General features: G+C 39.0%; 1 protein-coding gene across 6 annotated transcripts in view; it reads right to left on the minus strand.

Moving 5' to 3' along the window:
• sema5a (sema domain, seven thrombospondin repeats (type 1 and type 1-like), transmembrane domain (TM) and short cytoplasmic domain, (semaphorin) 5A) overlaps positions 1-22,287 on the minus strand; it is a 157,205-nt gene that overhangs the window by 58,700 nt on the left and 76,218 nt on the right. For all 6 annotated transcript variants that reach the window (XR_536469.3, XR_536468.3, XM_008438633.3 and 3 more), the window contains exons 6-11: positions 20,839-20,937; positions 13,128-13,341; positions 11,185-11,470; positions 8,752-8,887; positions 3,701-3,905; positions 112-319 (exon numbers count right to left, since the gene is read on the minus strand). Coding sequence is in view for 4 of the 6 variants with exons in the window: in XM_008438633.3 (XP_008436855.1) it covers positions 112-319; positions 3,701-3,905; positions 8,752-8,887; positions 11,185-11,470; positions 13,128-13,341; positions 20,839-20,937 (1,148 nt within the window). In the remaining 2 variants the exon portion in view is untranslated. The remainder of the gene's footprint in view (positions 1-111; positions 320-3,700; positions 3,906-8,751; positions 8,888-11,184; positions 11,471-13,127; positions 13,342-20,838; positions 20,938-22,287) is intronic.

The following is a 22,287-nucleotide window of genomic DNA, read 5'->3' on the forward strand; positions in this document are numbered from 1 at the left end:
AAACCATCTTATGAAAAAGAAAACAAAATACGGCTCGAAAACTTTGTTTGCACATTTGCCTTTGACAGCTCCCATTGAGATTAATAGTGTTTTCTTTGTTCACGGACTCACTCTCTGCTCTTGTGGTAGCTGCATCTCTTGAGGGGTAGCTTGATGACCTGGTCCCTGAAGCCCACGTAAAGCTCGCTGCGGCTGTGCAGGATCAGCAGGCTCCGTATCGGCTGCCTCTTCCTGGGCGGGAACAACTCGATCTCCTCCAATAGGCAGCTCCCCGTGGACTGGTTGAGAGGAGACAGCACTTTTCTGATAGTGCCATAATCTGGAAGGGAAAGTGGGGAGAAGAGAGGATTATGTCACAAAGAGGAAAGAGGGGCCGATAATCCACAAGAGAAAAGGTAAAGCAATGGGGGAAAGAGCAAAAGGAAGGGCAGGATAAGAATAACAGAGGGTTTGAAGAGGAAAACCAACAAATAATCTATGCTGAATGGGAAGAACTACACTCAAGCACTGTGAACTACTGAACAATCGCTTCCTGAAGAAGGCTGTGGAAAGAGGAATAAAAGAGAAATGGGGCTAGATTTACAAAGCCTGGTTAAAGCATCAATATGCAGCACTGCAGACATAACGGAAGAGTTGATGAGGCACCTGAATGCATGATTTCTGGCCTACTTTTTCTTAAGGGAATATTCTAAGGGATGAAGCTGCTTTGTAGCTATAAAAGAGAGCGGAACGTGTTGAAAAGTGTGGAAATCTGTGTCACCATGAGTGTATTCTGACCTTTAATTTTGTAAGGTAGGCCCAGTGAGACACACTTTGAGGCAAATTTTCTTTTGGGAGAGCTAAAACAAACATAATCCATTATACTTGCAGTCCCCTGGGCGAGCCAAAGGTAATTAGGTGTACAGTGGAGGTTTAGGGAGAAGGGCAAAATGCTAATAGGTAACTTAAAGGCATGAAATGTAAAAGTTAAGTTTTGCCCCAAGCAGTGTGGTCAGTAATGCTGCAGCAACTTGAGGTGATACATACAATAAGAGTCTTGAACCTTTCAGAATTAAAACCAGATGTACTGTTTGTTGTTTTTTTTGTTAAACTTCTATATTTCATTGGGATTTTATGTGATAGAACAACACAAAACAGTGGCAGTTCTGGTCTTCATAGAGTAACAAAAAGAAAACCAGTGTTGAAAAGATAACATGCAACCAGAGCTACGCTAAAAAAAGATTAGATCGCAGCATATCAATGTGCTATGCATGAATGAGCCTAAGTCCAGACAAATCCATAAACATTTCATCCAATTTCAATATTTTGCAAAGAAAAATGAACACAAATTTGATTCTCACAGCTGATACGCCAAAAAAACTTGCAACTGCAATTGTAGCATGAAGGGATTTTGCAAAATGTTGATCCAGAAGGCTTAACACAAAGGCATTCACTATTTACACATTTAGTTGCGTAAAAATCTTCCTTCTGCTTCACAGTGATTTATTTGATTTTATTTTGTTCAACCACCTTAAATTCCCAATGAGACATGTTGAAGTTTGCGATTGGATTATGAAAAAAAATTGTTAAAGGAGCGTAAATATTTTTACAAGACAATGCAAGTGAAATTCAACTTAGAACTTGATTTGTTAAAGTACATTTGCTAAGTTGTATTTTTTTTTACTTTAGCAGCTTGTAACTATGATTACAAAGTTGTGTGCAGAACTTCATTTATGACCCTTCTATTAAACCAATTTAAATTAGTTTTGTTTTTAAATAAATTGCTACACTATCATGGTTCTTATTTCCTATTTTTTTAATAACTTTTCTTTGTGTGGCAGAATAAAGCGGCTCTTTCTGAAGCCTAAAATATCTCATAATGTCCCATTATCTAATTTGGCATGTATTAAAGTGCTGCTGTGTGCGTTTGGAGGCGTGCACTTCAACGTTTCAGATTCTTTATTCCATCAAATCTACCACTGAGAAAGAAAAATGACCAGCAGGAAACACTAAGGAGGCTGAATAACAGCTTCACCGCTCTGCTCAGCAAGCTGCACGTTTGTTTGAAAGAGCCTCACACTTCGACATCTTTGAACTCCCGGCTGGAGCTATTAGATTTCCCCACAATGGCCCCAATCAGTGGGGTGCGTTTAGGCGTTAATAACAGCGTGTGATTAGGTACAGTATGAGTGCAAGCCAATGGCCCTGGCAGTGGTTCAGATGTTTTCATTAGTGTCTGGTTAGTGTCTGGGGAACTTGCAGTGTGGGCAGCTCTGGTTCAGTGCTGCATTGATCACAGTAGCATGCAAACAATGAGAGGGGAGTTTTTGAGGGAGATGCCAAGCAAGGAGGAAGTGAACTGGAACAGATTGCAAGTGTGTGTGTGTGTGTGTGAGAGAGAGTGACTGTACATATGCGTGTATCATATACGACATGTGAAATATCCTAAAATAACACAGACCCTTTAACAGGAGGATCATGCTGCCATTTCCCAGTGGGCTTTTTTTTGGTACATTAGTAGAGCAAAGTGGGTCACTGCATTCAAAATTCTGTTCAGCACACCTGTTTGTCGCCCATGCTACATTACAGCAACTCATCAAATAATAACAGGTAACTGGAGACCTTTTGTTGCCAAGTCTAACATCATCGCAGTATCACACCAGTTTGGATCAAACAATGTACTGATAAGCAGATGGTGCCAACCGTACACACTGGACAGAGTAAATGTGTAATGACCGCACATGTGTCATTTGTCTCCCTCTAGACATGACTATTGGCTGTTTTATGGTGCAATACAAAAGAGCGATTACATTTTCATGAAAAAATGCTTCTTCTGTCATCTATATGTGTGACTGCATGAGGCTTTGTAGCATATGTGGAACATGTGTAGGTAAAAGGTCATGAAGCTCATGTTAAAGAAGACGCTTTGATGTCTTGATGATGTTGATACAGATTGACTGGTATTGTTCTGCTTCTTACGAGACACTTCTTTCATGTGCAGAGTGCATTTCAAGGCCTTCGAGCTCGGAGGCCTTATTTTATTTTTTTTAGAACCATCAACATTCACAGCAATAAAAGTAAAGATGAATAAAACATTGAAGCAATGTGTGCATTAAAGTAATTTATCAGGTCTCAGTCCTGAGGACTACCAAAAGTAAGTAATTATACAGCTAGTTTGTCCACAATTTTAGTTTTTTTTTTTTAAATATCTCCAAATTAGTCAAGCTGGATGTCTATGAATATAAATTTTGAAGTTTTGCCCCAGTTTCTTCTTTCAATCTAAAAAAAATATTCATAGCTCTTATTGCATGTATAGGTAGAAGTGATTACAATCCAGTCATTTTTGCCTTTCCTTCAATAACATAAATTTGTGTAGAGCCACAAAATGTGCATTGCCCCTCAAAAAACGTTTGGTTATTTCATTTCACGAATATTTAGTGCAAAGAATTTTGCTTGCATTTCTATTTTTTGATTTAGTATGAACGTCAAACATCAACAGGAAAAAGGAATAAGTGTTCCTGTTGGATGAAACCATAAACAACAACTTGTTCCTTTATTTTGAATTTTTTTTTTAAAAATATAGTAACCTTTCAAAAACAAGGGAAAAACTGCGTGAGTTTAATTCTAAACCTAAGAGAACAACTTTCTCCTGTACTGCTGACACAGGTTTTTCTTTATTAGAAAAAAAAAGAAGAAAAAAGAAGTTGTTAAAGGTACTTACCAGTGGCCAAATAAATGATGTGGAACAGCGTGTCTTTCCCTTGCACCACATCCACTGCTATATGAGTGAAGCGTACGTTGTCTTCCATGAAATAAGGAACGGGGACCACTGGCTGGACCACCTCATGCATCAGCAGAAACTTCTGTGCATCCTGCAGGTTCCTTTGAGTCAGGTTCACATAGGAGCCAGAGTTGATGGTGCCGCACTGTACAGATGGAACAAAGTTTGGAAGAATATGACATTAGAATTCATTACATTCATAAAAGTCTAGGGTTTTAAGGATTACAGGATAATAAGCTTAGGAATTTTTTTTTTTTTTCAGAAATAAACCAAGAGATGGAAATTTAAGGGAAGGAGTGATTAAATGAACATGGAGGATCATTGCCTCTTTTAGATGGTTTTGCTATCCTCCCAACTTTCAAGGCTTTGTAGTCACAGAGTTTGATGGAAAGAGACTGAATGAGTGTTTCACTGAGTGGGTAGTTATCTCTTTTATGAGATTCCCCACTCATATGCATACATATTGCTGGTAAGCTTTATTGCTACTTGGAAAATAATATTTCCGGATTGTGTCATTCTTCAGCTCAGAAATGATAACTTCAAAAAGTGTCTGAGACCTCATTGTTTTCATTATTAATATTTTTAGAGAGACTCGCGGGGATTCTGTGTCAAAGATGGACAAGCAATGATTTAGTGGTGAGGAAATCTGTTGTCACAGAGTGACAATAAATAAATGCATTTTTCTAGCTTTATTGTTTCATTCTGGAGACAAGTCTTGATTTATTAAAGGTAGTAAGATTTATAGTTATAATCAAAAATGTTTAATATTTAAGAATAAGTTTATCCAGGGGTGGTAATTGCAAATGCACATCAATAGATTACTACTTCTAATCATGAAATACAATTTTTTTTTTCCAAAAGTTAAATTTATATCTTTGGATTTAACATGGGAAAATGTAAAAAAAAATTCCAAATGGGCTGTATACTTTTGGACGGCATTGTACGTAGCTAAAGTTTGCCTATATGAAAAGCCATTTCCATGATATGATGAATCTGGTGTGAATTTTTTCCTCTTTGAAGTGGAGAGGACAAGGTGCAGGACAAAAGCCGGCATAGCTAAGGGAGAACTGGGAAACTAAAGCTAACCAAGCGTGCCCCTCTCAGTAAAAGATGTCCCATGATGAGCTCCGGATTTTTGAATTGAGGCATCTTTCACAAAGAACAGGCTTCCACCAGAACACAGGGCAGCGAAAACAAAAATACGTCTTGCATGGCAATTACACCACCCAAAACAGACCGCTGCTGTTTTAATTATAGTATCGAATTGCGTTTTCTCATCTCCGGGCTAGCAGTGCACCTTTTTTTACTGCTAAGCTGAGGCTGAACTCTGGCTGGCGATTTGTTCCTGGGAGACAAGCTTCAACGGCAGCATTATGGACACGTTATACAGATCAATCCTCGGCCTTTACTGGGCTGACAAACGACAATCACGAAGGGCTTCTAGTCTGATGAACGGATCAGTGCTTCTGCAAGTTCAGAATGTGAGAAATTGCAGCCCTGAAAGACTACCAGACAAGACTGTGCTTGCCAGTGTCTCAAATAATCATCCTGCCCCTGGCGAAAAAAAAAAAAAAATATGTTGAATGTTTGCAGTGTGGATGTTCAGTAACACACGTCTAAAGTTTCCCTTTGTGGTCTGCTTTTGCATTGTGTGCAAGGATGAAAAAGAATGTGGATGACAGAATTTTACGCGTTTGGCTCTGGCCACTGAGGCTCCATTACAGCGAATGCACTGCAAAATTGATGTTATGAGCAGAGAGTCAAGGTGAGGGACACAACCATCATTTGGCTGAGGGCCCATCCAACACTCAGCTGTCTCCCCCTCTCATCATCAGGGCAAAGTGCCCTGCCAGGATGACATAAGTGGCACTCAGAACCGTGGTTGTTTTACACCATGTTTTTGCAAAATGGCAGTGTGTTTAAAATGTCTTCCTAGTATCATGGCATTTCATTTTAGACTCTGCGTTTCCTGAGTAACTAAACGTTTAACACTTGGCAACACCTGATCCCAATCTTTGTTGGATTTGCTGAACCTGGCAAAGGACAGTGTTCATACTTCTTGACATTTTTCACATTTTGCCCTTCTTGGGCTTTTGGCTATGTTTGTTGTATTTTAACCCTTTCATGCATTAATTATGATCCTTTGTATCAGGATGTTTTTTTTTTTTTTTTGATTTTCTTAAGGTATGAAAAAAGATAGGGAAAAAAATTGTAAAAAAAAAAATGTATTATTATTTTTTTTAGGTGATCAATTGTAATTTTCTCCAAATACAAAGTTATTTGAAAAATACATCTGTAATATTGTTCTTTAGGGGTTATCTGATGTCACAATTTTTTTTTTACCTGCAAGAGTCGTCTACAGTAGAAGGAAGGACCGGGTCGGTTGGCATGCTTTTCTGTCTGTCGGCCATATTGGCTTTAACAAAATACGTCAACATATATATCAACATTAACATTGTGCGTGCTAGGACTGAGGCAAACGAGGAGGACTGTGGCAAATGATACAAGTTTTACGAGTGTGGGGTCGGTTGAACCCCATTTGTAAAGACAATGGGTTAATTGTTGTAAATATCTGGCTCCTTCTTCTCTATCTAGACTTATGTTAGTCCTTTATTCTTTCTCCTACATCAGGCAGGGGAAGGAACTGTGGGAAATCTACTTAGGCTTCTCAGAATGAAAGGGGATAAAAACAAAGGTGTGCTAAAATTTTTAGGATTTTTATTTGTAAAAAATGTAACAAACTATGTATCATTTTCAGTTTCACTCTGCTTTGTATTCTTTCACATAAAACACCATTACAACATGTCAAGGTTTTTCACTGTAATGTGACAAAATATGAAAAAAAAAAATGTAAGAGTTCTGGGCACTTTTGTCAGGCACTGTATAATGTTACATCATCCCAAAAGACTAACCATTAACCTTTTTTCTCAAAAAATATCTAGTTTTAGTTTAATTCTAGCTTATTTTCACAATTCAAATACGATAACAGAATTGTTTCCATAACTATTTACCTTAACTGGAGGCAGACTGAATTATAAACTTATTTACTAAAATAAGTTTATTTTAGTAAATAAACTTACTAAAAACTAAAAGAAAAAAAAATACTTGCTTTTGCCTGTTAGTCAAACTTAACAAATGTTTCTATTTCTGTGGCTGAATAAAGATTTTTTTTTTATATATATAATAATCTATTATAAAATGACATAAACCCAATATTAGGCAGTAATACACAATGAACATAACTCATTGCCTGAACAAACCCTGCAGGATCAATCGCTGAGTTTCAAATGAATGGAGGGATTTTCTCTGCAGACTGAGAATTAGGCTCTCAATCAATGACCAATATGTGTGCATGTGTGTGTTCAGGCATCTCTTCATAATCATAATTATCCTCACCTGGCAGGTCTATTCCTTCTTTTTTCGGGCAACGTAGCTGTACAACAAATGTATTTTATGTGTGATATGTGAGGTGTGTGGTTTTGGTGGCTCCTTGATTTTTATAGATGCCTGTAGGTGCCTGCGCTTCTGTGAAAGTGTATGTGTGCTGGCTTGAGAAAGAGCTATAAATCTTGCGCTTGTAAATCCCAACATTGACAAATGCTTGATGAAGATGTCACTGAAACCTAGATAAAGTGAGCATTGGTCCATTGGTAAGGAGCAAACATTGTACCCAAGCTTAAGTCAGGAAGATGGTGGGGAAAGAGAGGTGAGACGGATCCACGTTTATCCTCTTGAAGCGTAACAAAAAATATGAAGCGCAGGCTCCCCCGATGTGATGTTCCTATAGCACATTGAAGGGCATAAATTTGCAGTCAGCTCTGACCAGATAAGGAAAATTGATTTTCATGAAGTTTGTTTTTGCTAAACTAGCTGCTGACAAGCAAGATATGAGAATGCATGACGACAGAGAGGTAGATTCTATGTCACAGATTTATTGGCGTGTGGGCACGTGTGCATACAGCATACCATCAAAGCTTGCACCTTTTTTTTTTCCCCCCTCTGAGCATTCCTTTCGCCTTTTCTGCATGAGCAACGCCATTATAGATAATGCATGTGTTAGTTCTCGATTGAGGGCTCTCGCATGTGCTGGCTCAGGCGGCGACATGATGGAGGCTGGTGATGAGAAACGTCTGAGAAAGCGAGGCAAGTGTCACCCACCGGTGGCCACACCTCATAGGGAATTCAATTCCTCACGGAAAGCCGGGTGGATTAGCTCTCTCACTATCTGCTACGGCTGCAAAAAGCGAGAGCCACTTGTTCTGCTAATAACGCATTCCCTCCGCGCCATCACTATGGAATGGTGCCTTAAATCAAAATAAGATGCTTTCCATACACCTTCAGGTTTTAGGGTAGGGCATAAACATAAAGAATTACCAGTGCAAAAATAAGTTACGTTTATTAAGGGCGACTTCATGAGATATCTTCAAGGAATGAATGACCTATACAACAGAGTTTATAATGAGCAGCCATAATGTACGTGATTGTGAGAGAAGACGCACTTAATAGATACTTAGAAGAAATTATATCATATGTGAAGAGCTTCCTCTGAGGTGAATGGGTGAGGAACACTTATTCTTCATTAAGTGTGCAAAAATGTCCCTCTTTTTACAGATTGGTCCTGATTTCCTAATCATATCAAAGGCCTTTTGTTTTTGGTTTAATATTCTTATCAACACTGAAACACCCCTAATGTGGAGTTTACATACAGACCTCAAAAGGTCTGAAATGCAGAAAGAAGCATTAACCACCTAAGGTTATCATGAACCTGATTTATTGTAACATTTTTGTTTTGGATGGACTTTCTTAAAAACTTCCAAGATATCCTGCATAAACAACTCCAAATTTACAGAAAATGCTCCTGTTATTGTAAAAGCATTTTCAAATCTTTTAGAGCTGTGTAAATACTATGGTATTTTTTCCAGAGGTTGTCACACCATTAGATTCCATCGCGGCATAACATGATACCTTACGGATGAATACGCATACATTACCTGAAAGTTTTGGTTTGGGTTGGGGTAGGGCAGCCAAGCCGATCGCGAGTTTTCCTGGTACTTAAAAGGTCCATTAAAAACCTGGGATATGGCACTGAGATTGAAGGCACACACTGCAGATGCAGCAATGCTGTTTCTGATGGTTGAGAATAGAAGGAAAAAAAAAAGAGTAGACATCCCCTCAAAAAAGGAAGGAGAGTGGAAAGAAAACAAAAACAAAGATTAGCATCATCAAATTTACAACAACAAAAACTCAGCTCAACGTAGAAGCACATCAGATTTTGTGTGCTTTCGTTAGGATTACCTCGACATGATGGCAACAACAATAAAAAAATCAAACCCTAAAGAGACAGACACCCTCTGCATCGCTCGTGACTGTCATTATTAGACTATAAATCCAGCAACAAGGCACAATTAAGCTGCTCGGCTTTTCTGATTAACGGTATAGATCTCTGAGCTGAAATACAGCTTTGACTTTTTAAGCTGTCAGTTTCAACAAGTACCAGTCGCCTCGCTTGGAAGAGAAAGTAAAGAATGAGAGCATTAACTCTCGACTCAAACTGCAAGACTTTTGGCGATGTGAATTATAATCCAGTGCAGCTGTTCATTAAGCTCTGTGCCTGTAGGGGGAAATGTTTCCAATACCCTTCAAATGTTTTTTTTTTTTTTCTCCGCTGCATGAAGGCATTGACTGTAAAGAATTGATTACTCAGCTTTAATGATAGGGCAAGTGGCTGTACAGCAGTTTAAATAACAGGAAATAAGAAGGAAAAGAGAGTAAAACAGAGGATTAAACACTTAATGTGAGATTAGATTGTAAAATTGGCACATCCAATCAGTCATAAGAACGTAAAAGGCCTCTCAGATAAAGCATGAAATGCATTCAAACTCTTCATCAGATGCACACTGTTTCTTATCTTGCCATGCATATCATTATATAAAAAAATATGGTTCATATCTAAATGTGAAAGAGAGAATGCTGCACTGCCAGGTGTGTATTAGTACGGAGCAAAATGTATAACACTCTTCTGAATCTACAGATATTTACATACAGATAAACAAGACTACTGTTTTTCTTCCTGACATTGAAGTTTAATTTTAACCTGTACAACTTTGGTTCATTGTTCATTAATGATGATGCTTGTTACATTCCTTAAACCACACTGTAATGCATTTGGTGGTATAAAGATCCATTTGAAAGTCTATTTGTGCCGAAAACCTTAACTTCCTCCCCAATGTTCACTCTAAAGGACACATCTAACCCAGCACTTCATTCTTTTGAACTGCTGCCTTCAGGTAGACATTACCGGTCCCAAAAAGCAACAACAAGCAGGTTGTTAAATAGTTTCTGTCCCTAATCTGGAGCACCACACTGAGTGCAAACTGCTGCCATTTGCTTTTGTGAGTGGAGTTGCGTTTTTATTGTTATGTCTTGAGATGCTGCTTTACAAGATTTTTTTTTTTTTCTTGTAGTGCCATCTATTTTTGTCATGAACAAAATATTAGCTGTACCACGATGCTTTCATTTTGGTACATATCATCCCAGACAGGATGATATTTCAAAGCCTGCAAGCTGAAACTATTTTCCAACCAAATGTTCTTTTTGGTCAAACACTTCAATCTATCTTTCATCAGACGCATGACATGGCTGACATCTTTGTGCAAATTGTAATCTGGCATTTTCCTTATTAATTTTCTTTTCATTTCATGTCATTAAAGGACTAATTTCAATGTGGACAACACAAAAGTGAATCAGATTTGTGGAGGTCCACAATTCATTCCCTGACCCTCGATCTTTCTTTAGATTTTCCCAACGATGTGTGTTTTGGGAGTTGCCTTACAAAAATCAACAGGCATATCTTAGAATAACTCCAAGGGTTTAGATTACCCTAAAAAAATAAAGCTAAGAAATCCCTATCCTTATCATCTAGGCCGCGTTCAAATTATTTGAAGGCATAGCAGTGTACACTAACTGTATCTAAGCTTCTGAATTTACATGAAATAATAATAATAATAGTAGGCAAAGCGGTGCTGCTTTACAAAACCAGTATAGGAGAGTTTCTTGTTTTTCCAGTCTTTTTTTATGCTATAGCTTGACACTGTGGTGGTGATAATAAGGTATAGTAGTAGAGGTAGACGAATGAGTGAATTAACAAATATATTTTGAATATATTTTGAGAACATGTAAAAGAAAAAACGACTATGTTGTTTATGAAAGAGTTTTTGTTTTTTTTTAGCTTAGGTTTGGATGGCTTTTGTGGTTTCATCTGAAAAACTGAACATGAAAAGACTCAGCAATGTGCTCTGCACCACAGAAATGGTTGGTATCTTCACAACACTGGTAGCTGTGCAGTGTGTGGTGGATTAATGGAGGATGTTTAGGTTTAGCATAAATTTGAACGACTGAGAATTTGATCACGCAACATCACTTACACATTAGTCGTAAAAATGCCATAGAGCAGCTCCAGCTCAGGCAGGTAGAAGGTGCCCTGCAGCTCGTTGTAGTTGAAGGGAATTTCTCCTGGCCTGGAGCAGTTCAGCCTGGCTTTCATGAAGGTGGTCCACGTATCCTCCAGCAGGAAGCGGCCACCGATGTCATTCTTGCAAACACGTCCGGCTCGGGAAAACACGGTCCTGCCGCAGTCATGCTCCACCGCGTTTTCTCGGAAGAAAAAGTAAGTGAAGTTGCCGATGTCATAGGAGGAGACGAAATTTGGCTCTGTTGAAAAAGAGGTGGCAAAAATGAACTGGACAGAAAAAAAATATATAAACGACCCAGAAAGAAAACTCAATGACAGCCAGGAAAAAAAAGAAAGAAGATGAAGTGCAGACAGATGAAGAAAAATACAGACAGAAATATATTTAAGGCTGTGGGAGGTGGATGGAGTGGGAGAGCGATAGGCTACACATTATGACTGATTGGCTCATAGTGTGTGTGAGCGTGCATGCGGCCCACACAACAGCAGGTGATCAGGATTAATAACTACAGGCTATGTTATTAATGGCTTTGTGTTGTAATAAGAAAGCTCATTTTTCACTCCCCAAACCTAAAGGTTAGGCTGAGAAATGACCAAAACAGGTGGAGGGTAATAGCTCTCACCCTATCTAAAACATGCAACCTCCATGACACGGCTACAGCTAAAGCGTTCATCTTTATGTATGACATTATTGGATCTAAAATGCGCACTTTATTCTTTCTGACGGTGATTTAATTTGGCTTTAAAGGAAAATGTGCCCCCCCCTTTTCCTCTCTCCCTCCATCTCATTTTTGCCCTTTTCTTCTCTGCACCTTCAGAGGGCAGCGCAGGGGGAGACGGAGGAAGAAAATCAATTCCCCATAAAATTAGTTATTAAGCCTTCTCCCAGAAGGTGGCTGCCAAGCAAGGTATGAGGTAGTTTTAAATTTGTTTTTTCAATTTAGCTTAAATGTGAATCAGGAAAAAAGTCACTCGCAGACAAGATACTGATTGACCTGCTCCTGTGTAGGATGGACATCTTAAGCTATTTGAAGTTCCCCAATCTGCTCTGCGATGTCTTTGAGCTTTAAGGGGGGAAAAAAAAAAACACCATTGATTTTTCTGGACTTCAAACTTGAGATCTCCTTAAAGAAAGGGTAAGGTGTTTGTTTTTTAAACCACACACAGATTTTCTTGTTGACATGAAACTCTAGAAACATTTTGTTTCACCGTTAAACGGCAAATGAATATTATCGTTCAGAGCAGTATTTGCTTTGCTTGGGGCTGATTACTAAAGGTTTCTTGGAGAATAAAATATTACAGATGCAAGTGGCTGTGTAAGATTTGCACTCTCCTCTTGCAGTGCAAATATTTCAAGCATCGTAGTGACATACGCATTCAGTGTAATCTTTCAAATATCTTTGTATAATGTTGTTCTTGCATAGCCAGGCCCTTGTCCTACGCTATCTGCTTCATACAGAGGGTCTGAGGTTTTACATTTCACCCAGTTGCTAACGTTTGCCCATGACGAAGCTTACCGGAAGTTACCTTCGCTGTAAGCAACCGTCCTCCATTTGTGGAGAGCGAAGGTTCCGATCCAAACGGGGCGGCTGTTAATGTTTATTTAATATTTGGAAGAGTGGCCTACATCGACTGAACAACTTCGTTTACTTCCCTCCACTGCCACTGCTAAAGCTACAGGCAGAAAATCGACATCGTCATTCACAACATCTGCTTCTGTTCGCTGATTGACGTGGTCAAAACTAAACCGGAGAAAATCTGAGTCAAGGGGAGGAAGCCCAGAATGTGCTGGAAGCGAGGATTGTTTTAGAGCAGAATTGCACAGGCAGGCAATGGCACAGGCTAGTTTTTACACGTATGTACACAAAATATAGCAATTAGCTGCCGTTTACTGCCTACCGTTTAGCCACTTGGAGTTGTACTGGGCAGTGCGTAATGGTGGCAGTCCGCCAAGGCTGCGGTAGATGGCCGGGTCTCTTCCAGAGAAGTCCATGGCGGTGGCGGCGTAGAGCTCTCCGCTGGACGTGATGAGGGCTGTGGAGTTGTGCAGGGGATTGTAGGGACACCGAGCCATCCCGCTGATCTGATCGTGGATCTCAGTCAGGTTCGTCAGCTGCAATATAGTGGAAAGTCAGGTTAAAGTGGGAGATCAAGAAAAAGTGATCAAGAACAAAATATTGACGAGAATAGAGCTGTCTCTGTGCTACTACAGAGTGGGTTTCCTTTTATTTACAACATGAAGAAAACGCCTTGCTCCCTAATTTGCAGTTTGTTAAAAGATATATCAAGTCTATATATCCCAACCCTAATTTAGCTGCATTTAGTTGTGTTAAGAAAGAAATTATTTTTACAAGATTGCATGTAATAAATGTATTTGCAACACAGCTGTTAATACTTTGTAAAACCATTTTATAACAACAGGACAACACTTAGTCTTCCCCTAAGGTTTGCTTTCATAGTCATTCAAAACCCTGCATTCCTTATGCTGTCTTTTCGTCTGCTCATCTCATCCCACAGGCTTTTGGTAGGCTTGCAGAATGTCTTGCCCTTAGAAGAGGCTTCATATTTTCTCTGGTGAAGTCTTACCGACTTGAATTGGGCATATGTTTCGGATTCCAGTGATGACTCAATTTATGTTTTACGTCAAACACCAACCACGTTTTATTTGAAATAACCTCGTCTTCCAAAACGCCTATGGTGTCATGGAAAAGGAACAAAGGAGACAATGGAAATGCTAACCTTTCCATATGCTGCAGTTTATTCAATGTCTGCACAGGCTATGTCTGTCTACTATGGTGCCTCTTTTTATGTCCCCGTGTGAAATGTGCAATATAGACAATTAGCAAATGTCCTCATGTTTGCTACTTTCCTCTAAATTTGGAAGCTAACTCAGAACTGCACTCTAATGGCCAGATTTAAAACAACCTTTGTTAACATGCCTTGGTGAGCCAAAATTGCTACTATTTTAATAGTGTTTTTTTTAAATTTCTTTTATCTCTCTTACAATCGATATCCTGCTTGATGGTTGCAGGGCAAACTCTGGTCCTCGAGCAGCTGTGCGAATCACCATTGTTGTTTAAAATGTTTTAATTATTGTTCCTACTGAAGACATGGGCAACATTGGGCAAATAACTATTTTCTTATAATCATTTCACAACTTTGGGAGATAAACCCACATCTGCTCTACTTTAACGGCATGCACTTTTGTCCTTCTCCTTTTCAAATGCAGTTACACCCAGAGACACTCCAATTCAAAGAGAAAGGTAAAGTAAAAATCACAAAAAAAACTTTTAGAAAGTTTATTTTATAGAAATTGTGACCCAAAGACTGGAAACGGTTACTTTTTAGGTGAGATTCCACCCTCTGATTAAATAAATTAACTTTAACTTTTATTTTTAGTAATACTACTTGAATAAAAGATCCAATATCTTACGGTTTTCAAATATCTTTACCGCAGCTACCAACAATTGCTATTGGTGCTGTATCATGCAGTAGCAGGCACTAAAGTAAGTTTATTTCTAAGCATAGGGATGTAGGACAACAGCAACAATATATAGGACAAAGCATCAAATGGCAACATTAAAATGCAAATCAAAGAAGTGTGCAGCTGTGTTGTTTGTTCCTGCCAATATGCAAATAGCACAAGCAGCAGAAAATACCTCATCTCATAACATTTTGCTTTGTTTACATCTACTGTGAAGCACACAACAATATGTACAACCAGAACCTTCAGAAGCAAGGAGCATAATTAGAGAGCACATTCAGAATAATCAGCGTCGTAAAACACACAAGCACAACAGCTGCTTTTTAGTCTAATGGTAAGAAACCACCTGTTCAGGACCAACAGAATTCATCTTGGCTGAAGTGCTTTAATGGTTTGGTTTCTGGTGTCTCTACAGAACAACCAGCTGTTCGTCAACATGGAACATTGTTAAACCACATGTTTGAGTTGCCACTCTGAGTTACAAAAAAGGCTTGATGTGCGATGAACTGCTCCGCTGCATTTCGCCTTTGAATATAAAGCCAAATCCAAGGTCCCGCTTTTTAAAAATACTTTACAGCTTGACCTTGGCTTATCCCTGACACGCTGGACTGGTTGCTGAAGAGCCATAGTACATGGCTCTGCAAGTGCGCTCTGGAAAGGGAAAAGGAGAATTGCAATTTTCCAATCTAAGATGTAATTATATTTTATGGTGCAAAAGCAAAACGGCATGCAGGATTTATGTCACGGCATGTGTACTTTCAATATTCATCGAAGTTCCCATGGCAAATGAGTAAATCAAGATGGTCGGTTCGTTTGTGACCATTGTACAGTTACTTTTCTATCAATCAGTCAAGTTCAGTGCTTGAGATCTACAACCAGTGTGAAGTCTCAGGAGACCGTGCATGCTTCCAATGATTCTTAGCTCAATCTCGTCTCTCTTCACTCACTTTTATTAATCTACAAATTTCTTGTCCTAATCCCCAAGAGAGGGTTAAGGTGAATTCAGAGCAATGTGCTTAGAGGAACCAGGCAGCGTCTTTCGGCAATTTCCTAGAGCCTGTCGATTTGGATAAAAAAAAAAAATTGTCCTATCTGCTCTCTAATGCCAACCCAAACCACAACAGAGAAGCAACCCTGTGTGAGCTTTGCCAGTCTGAGGTGAAAGCCTGGTATTGACACGGCCGATTCCGTTGGCAGGAGTCATTTTATTAGGTCAGCTGGGTCATTGAGAAAAAGAAGAAGAGGAGGAATAAATAGATGGCAAAGAAGCCGTTTCATTTTGAAGGAAGGGAAGTGAAAGTCGTCCCTGTATAGAGCAAGCAGCTGCAGGGCTTGGACGCTCCAGGGACTTTGTGGAAGGAGATGGATCACAGCTTACAAAGAGAAACCATCGACTCTTTGAATAATTCTTAAAAGAATGAGAAACTCAACAATCAGAGTAAGAGTTTTCACCTGCTAAATATGGCAAGAAAACTATCAGCTGGCTTGCATATTTCAGACCTGGTAATTGACAGGGCGACCAATAATTTACAATAAATTTAAATCAACATTAGAAAAGCAGAGAGGAACTGGATAGTGAATAGAACCGGATGAAAACACGTTCTGATTTATAAAACCATGTGCATGCGAAAACCATTAAGCAATTTTCCTCGATAAATCACAGCTGTACCTAAAAGTTTGTGCACAAGGTCCCGCCTCAGGTTCTGCCCTCTACATGCCCTCGACCATAAATGGTCAATGCGAAGCACCTCGTGAATGTCAGTGTTAATTTAAATGAGCCAGCTTATCATGCTATTTCGTTATTAACAATAGCAATGATGAGGAAACGAGGGAAAAATCACAATTTCACAGAGGCAGAAAGCCATGAAAGTGAGTGAGGTGGAGAGGTGGAAACATATCTTTTCCGGTAGCCACAGTGACGTGAAATAAAGTTTACTCACTGCCACTGGCGTTTTAAGAGGCCCCTGGCACGCTCCACAGTTGAGCGCTCACGGGTGCGAGTATTATTACAGCACCTCCTCTGTACTCTGAACGTTTTGAAACGAGGTAGGAGCCAGCGCCTGAGGGAAGTACCCACTGTCCTCTGCAGGTTATAGTAGAAGAGTGCATCAGTACACCAGGCCCCAATAGTTAGCATTCCACAAATTAATTTTACCTGCACTGCCCAAAGTACATGGACTGGCCATGTTAACAATGCCATCCAGAACAGCTGGCTCTATTGCACTCTGTGCTGGCTGCTATATTTTTCAGGAATGTAGACAAATGTCTCTTATTTGCAAGTTTATTATGAGAGACTTGCAAGAAGGAGACTTGCTGTCTTTCTGATTGCAGAGGCGCTCACTTTAACATTAACAATATCAACTTTGAACTGTAGGCCCTGTAATAACTACTCAGAGGTTTTGGAGAACTCTTTTAGCACCTTGTTGTCTGTTCTCAGGTTGACTTTACTTGGTCATTGAGACCTGGGAATTGGTGGTTGTTGTGAATGTCCTCCAGGTGTTCACTATGTTTCGTACTGTGGAATGGATGACTTGAAATTCATTTGATTCATCCAGACATTGGCTGCTGTAACTTCTTTCTAAAGGCCACAGAAACTCTTTCAAGCTCGTAATCAGGAGCTCACCAAAATAAATGTCTGGGGTTCAAACCTGGCGAATCTCCTTGAAATAGTGAGAAGCAGTCGTCTTATCATGTACACCTGGTACGATTAGCCTTCGTGTAATTTTAGCCACTTCATGTGGAAATAAATGTGGGATATTGGAATCATCTCAGATTAAGTCAATGGCAGATCAAAGCTAAAAAAACAAACAAAAGATTTGATGTCTGTCTCTCAAGTAGCGATAGCTATTTGACAAATAAATATAGTTTAATCAAAATCAGTCACGAGGTGCACCTTATTGCCAGCGCACCATTTCTTATTCTATACCTTACAGTCTTAGGCTTCTCCTGTTTTCTGTTAAGTTATTGACATTCATGCCACTCTGTTCATCATCACAGTCAATAAAAAAAAACCTGTGTGAGCGGCGTTCTATTCATGCCGACGTTCCTGACCCATGTTTCAAATTAACGAACATTCAGCTCGTAAATATGACACCTCCTAAAGAAATACAGCTGTAATAATGGCATGGCATTTCAACTATATGTGTTTTCACAGCGGTAAGCAGTCATTATGAGCTTCTGACCTTTGAATTCAGTGCTTTAGGACCAAAACAAATGTCATCTCAATTGTAACCTCCTGCCCAGTCTTCTTCTAAGAGTGAAATGCAGATTGGTGATGTGGACATATCACTCTTATAAGGTAAAAAAAAAAAAAAAAGCAATAGTCTGACATTTTAAAAGTTCAGTTACACTTGACTCCAGGGGCATATGTCACCAGAAGAAATCTCCTAGATATTTTAGTCACCTTATAAAATTTATATTTTTCACAATTGCAGTGAGTGAACAAACGCAGAAGACATGGTTGACCTCAGTGCAGCCTGCTGAATTCAAAGTGAGAAGTTTCACCAAAAATAGTTCTAATGTATCCAATAAGGCGCCTGGAAGCCAGAGAGAAATGAGTCATCTCCATGTAATAAGGGAAAGAAGGAGTGCACAAAAAGTAATGTGACAAAAGAACAGAAGCTAAATAAATTTCAATGACTTTTCAGAAGGGTCAACAAGTGTTTACACGGAGCCCAGTGCCAGCATTAACAAGAGTAATGAGCTTAACATTTTGATTGAAATGCTAAACAAGTTTAGGGTAACATTAATTCCAGAAATCAGGGCCCTTAATAGGATTCATTTTTATAATTAGTCAGCATGCCTGGCTGCACAATGAGAGCTTGAACAGGGAATGCTGAGGTGTCATTCTCCCGACTCACCTTGATTAAATAAGTTGATCAACCTGACCTTTCCCTCAAACAATGTCACTTCATTAAAATAACAACCCAGTCTTCAAATTTGCATTGTTCACATGCCCGTCATAATGCTGCTCTTTTATGCTAACGATTTCTCAAAATGCGTGCTTTGTAGCGGCTGCCAGCTTCTTTTGAGCCAGCAGCCGCAGCTCCCTCGCGTTGATGCGAGGGAGTTGATGCACTTGACCAACCTGCAAGATTATGATTATCAATGAAGAAAAAAATGCATATCAGTTAAAAAGCTGGAATGCTATACAAAGAAGATATGGTTAAGGTATGGTTAACCAGTTTGACTGCAACTCAAAGAACAGCTTTCTAGAAGTATGCAGCAGCCACTTGTAAATGCTTTGATGCAGCATTTCCCAGAATTTTTTTTATTGTGAATTTAAGGATGGAATACAAAGGATAATTTGTGTGGCGGAGAAGTTGAATGATAAACTTCTAGCGACACGCCATGAGACAAAAGCTGAGCAGCCGAGTTTGAAACCAGTAAATAGAAAGCAGGTAAGCGCCACATTTTGCTTGTAATCTTTCCCCTTCTGATAGCAGGATGGAATATTTACAATTTCAATTATACAATCAACATGGAGACTCGCATGCAAGATACTGTTGAAGAGCATAATCTAGCTGTGCTGGCAGCTAATGTAATTTTGTTAATGGCAACAAAAATGGGGGGTCTGTATGAAGCCGGTCCTGATGCTGCAGTGAATAACTAAACTGAAACCTGAAGCATCAATGGGACTTTATAACAGTTGATTACCATGGAGACTTTAGATGCAGATTGGTGGCAAGCTGATGTAGCCCTAGTTCCTTTTACTTCAGTAAATATTGAAGATAATGTACTTCTAGGAGTAGTTTTTTCTACACCATTCTATTTACTTCTACTTGAGTGATATTATTATGAAGTAGTGCTATTCTTATTGAGAGCATATTCTGGCTGCTCTACCAAACTTTAATTAGTCCACTGAATGTCTTAGCAACATCTTTGTTAAAATGTCTGGGTTGAACACAAGCATCATTGTTTTAATGTTATTTTCTGTCTTCTGAGAATGTGGTGCCATTTGGAGATCTAGAAAACACAAAATAAACAGTATATATTGTGTCTTCACACAATATCTACTAAAAGCATTCAATAGTTTGATCTGGTGGAAAACAGATTTGGAAATGTGTGTTTCTTCCGCTTTCATTCGTTTTTACTTAAGTGGGCTTTACCTTTTTACTCTTGGGTATTTTTTTTTAATTACTATCAGTGCTGCCCTGACTTGAGTGTAATTTTTGGCTACTCTTCCCATTAGTAGAGAGACTTTGCTGATGTAAAAGTCTCACAGTCTTGGCAGGTTCTCGGCTGTTTAATTGTGCAGTAAAAAGTGTCACATTTTCAAAAGTCTCATTCTTATGTTTACCGACGATTTATGGATTGAATAAATGTGCAGTTAAGAGTTGTGTCTTTTAAAAGTGGATGTTTTTAGATATGTTTTTATTTAAAGAGGCTACATATTTTTGTTCTGTTGCTCAGTTTTTTTATATAATTGTCAAGTCTGTGTTTGTTATTCTAGACATTTCCTAAAATTAAAAAAATAAAATAAAAAATTAGCAGGCCTAGTTGTCTTTGACCATGCAAGGCAAATTGAGGAAGGATAATTTTTCTAAGCTTAGAAAAGGTCAGTGCTATAAAGAAATTCAATTTACAGTCTAACTGGTTGAGATTGTAGTGCTAAAAAGTAACAAAGAATTAACAAGGAAATTATCATTTACCAGATCTGTGGACACTATCACCATTATATGCCACTATATATCTGTATTTCAGTCAAGAAGCTGCAGAACTATAATGTCATATTTATTTTGTGTTGTTGTGGCACTTCTCTTTATGTGCAAAGAAAAAAAAAAGCTTAGTACACGTGCTGCTTTGTGTAAACTACACAGATGGCAGATGGGCGCAACTAAAAATATTGTTATTCTAAGCTTCAACTTTATGTAAAACTGTTAAAAGCTGCAGTTATTCATCCAGTTGTTTTTGTGAAGTGTTTGTTAATATTGAAACTTTACTCCATCCAGTTTTGTAAAAAAAATAATGTTGCCAAATGTTCAGGAAAAACAATATGACAGTAAAAACACAGCCTCTTTCAGTTTCTGCCAAACTCATGGACGGTTATGTGTGCATTGAAAAAGGGGTTTGGATTGCAAATTGCAGGCTCTGTAAACAGCATTGTGGATGTTATGATGCTCGTACCGTTCGATTGGTGCAGATGGGGGTGAATGCATTGGTTCCACAGGTAAACAGCCTGTTCCCATTAACCAGCAGCACCCTAATGTAGTTCTGGCACTCCTCCTGCAGAAACGCACAGGCAAAAAAAAAACAACATATATAGCAGTTACTAACAGTTCCATTATCTATCCACTGGCAAGCAGCAGCATTAGGCAGAAGGGGCCAAATTACACTTTATGCCAATAAATAAGAAAAACACCTGCATCAACAGGAGGACTGCTCCGAAACGTGGCCAACTTACACAGAGTCAAATCAAGGCTAATGTCTGCATGGCTTAGCCATGTCACATCCTAATTCAGTGGGGATCAGGATTGGAGAGGGATCTCAACACGGCGGAGACCAGATAAATGCAACAGGTGTTGGAGAGGGCCACTCAGAATTAGTTTAGAAAATTGCCTTGGCTTTGTTGACTGGTCAGAAAGTGAAATGAAAATGTCGCCTCTCATACACTTCATTCAATCATCCTTTCTTTTTAGCCCCGCTCCCCCACCACAATCAATTCAAACCACTTTTCTCCAAATTAGAGTGAAGTACACACTCATCAGCCTTTTCTTGGCTCCTTACTCTTGTGGGAATTCCTTCCTGGGTTTCAAGCAAAACTACTCGGCTCTCGGTTAGAAGCTCACAAAAACCAGAGCAGGACTGACAGAGTGAAAGATTGATTGAATGATAGATCGGCGCTCAATTTTATGAACTTTCAATGTAAAGGTCGGGCATTCATAAGGGCTTGCAGGTGATTTCCATCAACTAAAGTCAACCTGTGGTAAATGTAAAGGTGGTCTGCATTGACTTCATGATGCGGCATTTTATTTAATTTTTTTTCACAGGACAAAAAATAAATAAACCTGTAGGGTTCTCTCCGTCTAACAGGGACCCTGGTCACAGGTAAGGGGTTCTTGTAAAAGTTTAAACCCTTGTAAATCTGCTATTGTTTCAGCCACTGGAGCAACCCTCACCACCCCTCTTTTCACTCTTAAGGGTCTGATTTAGGAGTGTAGGCTGGCATAGCAAAGGGAATTTATTTTCCCCAAACAACATGAACACCGACACCTGAAACTACTTGTTTCCCGGCCCTCAACACTTCAAAGTATTCAAGGTGACCACGTATAAAACAAAAGATGTGGTCATGAGCAGCATTTTTACAAGCCTACAGGGGCGTCTTAAAGCCTTATCCTCAAAAAATATAAACGTTTGAGTAATACATCACATGTTACATATGCATTACATGTTACTCTGTGTATTTTTTATTAATTTGTTTAACATGGGTTATAGCTCGTAGAATATTAGAGAATTTCATTGGAGTATTGCATAACTAACCCATGGTATGACCACAATAATAATAGGTAAGGCTGCTGTCTCGTTCTGCAGACCGTCACTGAAAAACATACAGTGATTCAAATCAATTCTAAAAAT

The sequence above is a fragment of the Poecilia reticulata genome, chromosome 20, assembly GCF_904066995.2.
Source record: "Poecilia reticulata chromosome 20, P_reticulata-male-v2, whole genome shotgun sequence".
In the NCBI taxonomy this organism is placed as follows: Eukaryota; Metazoa; Chordata; class Actinopteri; order Cyprinodontiformes; family Poeciliidae; genus Poecilia; species Poecilia reticulata.